Source organism: Chinchilla lanigera, unplaced genomic scaffold, assembly GCF_000276665.1.
Source record: "Chinchilla lanigera isolate Chin_1 unplaced genomic scaffold, ChiLan1.0 scaffold00120, whole genome shotgun sequence".
Classification (NCBI taxonomy): domain Eukaryota; kingdom Metazoa; phylum Chordata; class Mammalia; order Rodentia; family Chinchillidae; genus Chinchilla; species Chinchilla lanigera.
In genome coordinates, this window is record NW_004955521.1 from 157,021 (window position 1) to 163,907 (window position 6,887).

Genomic DNA, 6,887 nt, shown 5'->3' on the forward strand with positions numbered 1-6,887 from the left:
TCGGCTGGGAATCGCGGTGGTATGAGTCCGGCCCACACTCGGACCCAGGAGCCCTGCCGCTCCCGGAGAACTGGCTGCCTGGGCGCAAGGCGCTGAACCCGATATTTATATATTTCAATGCGGGCACAAGTCATGCACTGCTTTTCTTGCAGCTGCTGTCCAAGCCTTTAAAGATGCCAGACAAAATGCTACTGAAGTTAAGAACACTACAGAAGAAAATCATTCTAAGGACACATCGTATTCAGTTGATCACGAAAGTAAGGCACAGCTTGAAAGAACTAAGACCACTGAGCAGAAAGTGAAAGAAGCCAAAATACAGGCAAAGAAACTAACAAATAGTTCTAAAGAAAAATTGCCCAAGATGGAGCATGGACCCAAAGCAGTGAACGTTCCACATTCTCTGTTGAAGCTTTTAGAAAAGGAATCTGTAGCTCCCCCTGAGTCCCAGAAGACACCTGCTGACCCAAACATGAAAACATTAAGTCAAATAAATAAAAAGATAAGGTCGGATAGCTTGCTTGGTGATGACAGTGATAGCCATGAAGAATTATATGAAGAAGAAAAGGAATATTTTGATGACAGTACAGAAGAAAGGTTCTACAAACAGTCTTCCATGTCTGAGGACAGTGAGAGTGGTGATGACTTCTTCATTGGGAAGGTCAGAAAGACACGGAAGAAGGAAAGTGGTTGCCATACTTCAGCTAAGGAACAAAAACCTCTCCAACAAGTGTTACCCAGAGAAGATGTACCTGAAACCCCCTGGGGTGGGGATGTAAGAAACGACAGAAACAGGCCAAGTACAGAAGCCAGGAAGTTTGAGTCAGTGTTTTTTAACTCTTTATCTGGATCTAAAAGTTCTAGAAGGTAATTTTTCATTCTGAAATAATTATGAGTTCTTATTTTTTTTAAAGATAAGAAATAGCTACATATTTTTAGCAGGGAGGGAAGGAACTACTTCCAGTGAATAATTATGGTTTGTATCTCATCATATTGTTAGACTTTGCCTTTTCCAGCTTTATGGTGAGATAACATACGAATATACATATGGCAATGCCACATTTTCCCAAGTTCATCATAAAATGAGTTGTTATAGCCTAATGCCGGGCTAACTTGTTTTATTTCTTCAATTAACAAAGTTTTGAAACTTTGAGTTAATTTTAAAGGAAGAACTTTTCAAAACATGTCTTACATACCTATTTAAACAAACTTTCTGAAAAGAGTATGATTCTTCTGGATGATAGGACCATTGTTGCACATACCAACCATATTACTGTGTATCATTTTACTAGACAGTGCTGTTTCAGTGTCCTAACACTGACTTTCCCCAGACTTCATATTTGGTAATACTGCTGTCTTCATCCTTACTGCTAACCACCCCTTGTCAGAACGATTCTGTTATAAACCTGTAAGTTTAATACTCTACTCTGAGTGAAAGTTTCTTCATATTTTGCAGTAAATATCAGGGTTAGGTATCTCTTCAGTAACAATTGTTTTCTTCAGTAAACTGTTCTATTATGTCAGAGGTGTTCTTTCATGGAATAAGAAATGTGGTAGAGAAATTTTCTAAAGTAAGCAGAAGAAACACAAATATCTTTGGAGCCTTAACAGTAATTACAGTATTTAAGGCTCCTACTTCTGCCTTCATAGGCTATATATTTTACTAATTTGAAATTCACATACCACTATCCCTGCTAACAAAATCTTAGTCTGTGTTTTATATGTCTCATTCTCCCCAAAAGAAGACTTTTGAAATTCTTCATCTAGATTGTCCCTTAGCACAGAAACAAGACAATCAGAGGAGAACAGTTTTCAGTTATGAACAGAACTGCCTAGAAGGGTAGAGAAAGAAATAGTCCCTGTTTATCAGTTATAATATTAAAATCTAATAAATCTTTGATGTAGCTGAAAGGTAGACTTCTTTATTAATTGTTGGTGGGGTGAGGGAGTGTGGTAGTCCTGTGGATGAGTTTTGTTATTTTCCAGAATTTAGAGGATTAATTTATTTTATGTTTTAAAAACCATAATGGTGTTTTTCTGCTTTTAGAGAGCATAGAGAACAAGCTCCAAAAAGCAGAACCTCAGGTATGTATGAGTGGCTGCTGCGCACCCTGGCAAGTGAGCAACGCTTTGCCAGACTGGAAGGTTGAAACATTAGCAATGACCTAATAGTTTGGATGAATTTGTACCCACAGAGACTGGAACAACATCACGAAATTATCAGTATAATTTAAAATTTTTATTGGTTCTTTTGTTTGGTGGGACACTTTCTTAATGTCATTAAGACAGCACAGTGTATCTCGGGGGATTCAATAAACATGTTTTATAAGGTATAGAAAGCCTGTGTTCCAACATTAACTGATCGTATGTAAAATTTTAACTGCAGGCTGTTCTCTGTTGGGTTTCAGTTTTAAATTGTGAAGTATTATCTTTATAACAAAATTTCTTCCCGTAATAATTTGGGTGAACGAAATGAAATCTCTTTCTCTTTTGTGTACTATTTAGGTACAGTTTTTATTATTTTTGCTTTCTCTTTATAGATTTTCCAGAAAATGAACCTCCAATTAAGAACCACTTTAACAAGAATGCACAAAGAATGCCATTAAACATGCCTCTTCATCCTTCATGGGAAGCAAGCAGAAAGCGGAAAGAACAGCAATCTAAAATTACTGTGTTTCAGGGGAAAAAGATTACATTTGATGATTGATTAGTCCCTTTTTTGTGAACTTTCTACCTAAAATAGATTCCTTTTTTTCCCCCTAAACTATTATTTCAAATTGTATTTTTTATTCTCTTTGGAGGGCTTATAGAATGTTTGCTTTTTATTTTTTAAGTGAGTTTGTGTTATATAAGCCTTTTATAAGTTGAGTACATCCTTAAATTCACTTTTAATGGTATGCACCAAGTTACTTCTTCCATAAGAAAAGTAGGGGATGATAGCAATCTAAGCTTTTTTCACTTGGGCTTATCATGAAGTGTATTTTCCTAATTCAGCTTTGAAACATCAAGTTATAGTTAAAGTAATGATGGATACCCATAGGAAATCATAATTATTTAAAATAGGTCACCTTTGTGATAAGTTATTCTTGTTAGCAAGCCAAAACTACTAACTTTTATTCTGGGTGTACAGATAATATTATGTAGATAACTTTTTATTATAGTTTTAATTATTTGTGTTCACATTTTCACTATCCTAAAATATTTTTTCAGCACAGTGTTTGTTTCTTAATTATATCTCAGTCATTTAGGCAGATTGTTTAAATGTAGGAACACAACCAAAAGTCAGTTTTACATTTTTGTTTGCCACAAAGAAATGTGGCCACCTTTTTTTTTTGTACGGGTAATCAAACTTTGGACCTTGCATTTGCCAGGCAGGCGCTTGTGCCACTGAGCTATATCCCTGGCCTCAGTTTTATATTTTACCATATAGAAATCAAGAATATGTAATATCCAGTTATTTGACCATTTAGTCTCATAGAAGCATTTTTTTTGAATAATAGTAGATTCTAATTTGCAGAACAAATTCTAGAAGGAGGGGAATCGAAAGCCTTTTCACTGACAGCTAAGTGAGGAAGTTATGAGTTTACTCCCTGAGGAAGGGCTGCTATATATATATAGGGTACTGTTATTTAAATGGAAAAGAAGATTTTAAACTTACCTTCAAGTGTTTTGCTTTTTACTACTCTGTTATTGATTAAACGATGCTAACTAAATTCCATGTTTACTCTTTTCTGTTAGTACTAATAATGGAAGGGAAGGTCATCGGGCCAGCCTGAATATACCAATTTTCAAGAATTATCTCTATCTCTTTAAGAGTTTAAAAATTTAGATAACTAGGTCAATGGAGTTGAAGAAATTATGCAGAAAGAAAATTGTTGAGTGTAATTGTTGTACTTTTTGTTTTACATTTTTATTTTCATATAATTTCTCAGTGACAAAAACTGATGTTCCTGTACTCACTCAAACTTTGTCAAACTGTAGGTTTGAGAGCGCTATGTCTGTACTGCCAGGTCTGCCCAAGACTTCTTGCCCAACCCAAAGAATTAAGAAGTGCTACATTTGTTGGTTGCTAGATTTGGTTACATAGGAAGTACTGCTGGCTTTGTTCAGGGTTGCAGTAAGTTACTTAGACTCAGATCTTTCCTTTTGTGTGCCTCTTTAGAATGGATCTAGAACAGCCATTCATCTAGGGCCCTGGTTCTCACCTGGCAGTTTTGCCCCATAGGGCACATTTGGAGATAAAGGAGCAGAGGACTGGAGAGGAGGTGCTGTATCCCGCAGATAGAGGTCAGGCATGCTGCTGACCTTCTTCAGTTCCTAAACAGTTCAAGCCCAAAATACCTAACAGTGCTGAGGTTGAGAAATCCTGGTCTGAGGCTCGTTTGGCCCCATTTACTGAGCTGTTACCTTTCTGATAACTGTACCCGTTACTTCCTCTGTTAGGAAATTCTGTCATGGCAAAGAAGATCATAATCTACATCTAGAATATGCAGTTAATCTCAGAATTGATACCTGATCTGATTGATATCTCTTCAAAAGAGATGTCAAATATCCAAGTTTAATATTTGTGTAGAGTTTTTTTTTTAAATGGGAAATATGGCCCTAAAAATATGTGGACTTCAAAAAACAAACAAAAAGTATGTGAGCTTTACCTGTAATATTAACAGCAGAAATGGCAAAATGAAAATATCTGAAAACTTTTCTCTGTAAAAGCAGTTATAATACTCTCCAAACTGTTAGAATCAACCTTTTTTGAGAACTCTGTAATAATCCAAGGTTTACAGCAATCTGAGGAATATTTATTCAAGAAAAATGTCCAAATCTTGATACAGGTAATAATTGTTACCACAATGTCACTTGCCCTGTTCGCAGCTCCTACTCTCCAGATCTGTGGCAGTCTTGAAAACCAGCAGCCTCACAGTCGCTGGAGGGAGCAAAACAGGTCTGGGCATCTTCAGAGACACACACTGGAAGAATTACTGTCATTTAACCTATCTGGTTGTACACAGCCACTTGTGAAGCTGTCTTCATTTGATGTGAGTCAGCCTTGCTTAGTGTGAAGATAGCTTCTCAGAAACAGTCGGACAAGGCTACTGCAGGCAGTGGGTAACTACCGAGGTCAACCATAAGTTAACCAATAAGCTTAAAAGGAAACCTGGAAAATTTAATATAAATAAAGAACTTGAAAAGTTCTGGCATATTTGTTGGAATCAGATTTAACAACGCTCTGCACCTGCTCAAGAAAGACCCGAGACTAAACTCACCACCTGCTGAGTTTGAGCCCCTGCACAAACAATAAGTGAAAGATAAAGGGGTGTTGTACCAACAGAGGGGTCTCATGTGGTCCAGAACTGTGACTCAACTGTGTGTCCAAAAAATTAAAAATATGTTCACATTACAACTTGAATATGAATGTGCATAGTATAAGTAGTAAACAATCCAGATGTCCAAATCTGGTTATTTTTATGCTTATATGTTTTAATGTCCTTTATTTTTAATTTAGAATCTCTTTTAGCCATCTTTAATGAAATCCTTTTATCTTTCTTTTGTTGCCTAAATGCCAATTAATGAGTTTTTCTACTTTCCTCTGTTTTCCTTCTCTTAGCTTTAGTTGTTACTTTTACATTATTAGAATATATAACACATAGCAGTGTTACTGTGTTACACATTATTCTTTTACCTGTCTCAGTTTTAATCTTAGATTTTCAATTAAGTATATTAAATGCGAAATTTCTAAAGTTTGCTCAGTCTTTTGATTAAGTTTTTTTCTAACAGATTACTCAAAAAAATCTCATGGAAAGAATGTTCTGAGCTCTTATTCTTTAACATTGTTTCTGGGGTTTATGCTTATAGAACTGTGGCTAGATCCAGTGACTGGTCTCAGTGATCTTACTGCGCTTATGGCTGCAAACCCTTCCTTGTTGGTGAATCCTTTTGTCCTTTTGAGGTTTTGTTTATTTGTTTGTTGTGTATCAGTTTTTTTATGTTTGCAGTACATGCAGTTCGCAGTCATGTTGGGGAGTGGGTGTATGTACACAATAGAGCTTGTTTCTTTTTTAATCCCCTCCTTTTCAACCCCTTGTCCTCTTCTAAATCCTCTTTCCCCACTTCATTCTTGTTGATACTGTTAGTCTTACCTCATACTTATGACATAATGTTTACATTCTTGAGGTTATTAGGTTTCTGTACATGGCATAACCTTATTCTACTTCTCCCCTTGCCCTTATGTGTTACTTTATAATCATGGAAATGTTCCTAGACCCTTTCTGGTTATCTGTTTGTCTCACCCAATATTTAATTTATAACTAGTAGCCTGACTTACCCATAAATCTTTTCCCTCTAAATTTTCTTAGCCATTCTTACACCTGACCCTATCACATTTTACTTCAAAATTATGTTGGGGTGCTATCTTTGATTACTCTTAAAACTTATTTATAACCTGGGAAGTATTTTTTTAAGTGTGTTCTCTCTATTGTTCTCTAATTAGTTATATAGAAAAATTGGGTCTGCTTCTATGAAATGTAGAACAGTGTTTACAGGAACATATTCAATAGCCTACGGATGATATCACCCTAAAGATATTAAGTAGTCTTACACTGAATACTGGAATGTTGTTTGTACTTTGAACATGTGTTTCTCTTCAAGAGGAAACTTGTTTTGAAAGAAAATCATTCTCCATGTTGTTTTCAGGATAAAATTAAAAGGATGTTTTTCAGTAAAGCCAGCCAAAACTTGGAGGGTTGATGAAGGGAGGAGAGTTATTTGTATTTATTTTTAAACTAAACATGGTATAAATACTCAGTAGTTAGTTTAGCTCTGTCATGAGCCGAAGTTCATAACTTTCACATATACTACCAATAAACAGGTTAGCTCATGTCTGAAATATGTGT

At 35.7% G+C, this 6,887-nt stretch overlaps 1 protein-coding gene across 1 annotated transcript in view; it reads left to right on the forward strand.

The window, feature by feature from the left end:
* Srfbp1 (serum response factor binding protein 1) overlaps positions 1-3,886 on the forward strand; it is a 55,342-nt gene extending 51,456 nt beyond the window's left edge. The window contains exons 6-8 of the mRNA XM_005409286.2: positions 153-864; positions 2,045-2,082; positions 2,538-3,886. Coding sequence (XP_005409343.1) covers positions 153-864; positions 2,045-2,082; positions 2,538-2,704 — 917 coding nt within the window. The 3' untranslated portion in view covers positions 2,705-3,886. The remainder of the gene's footprint in view (positions 1-152; positions 865-2,044; positions 2,083-2,537) is intronic.
* Positions 3,887-6,887: the final 3,001 nt, after the last annotated feature.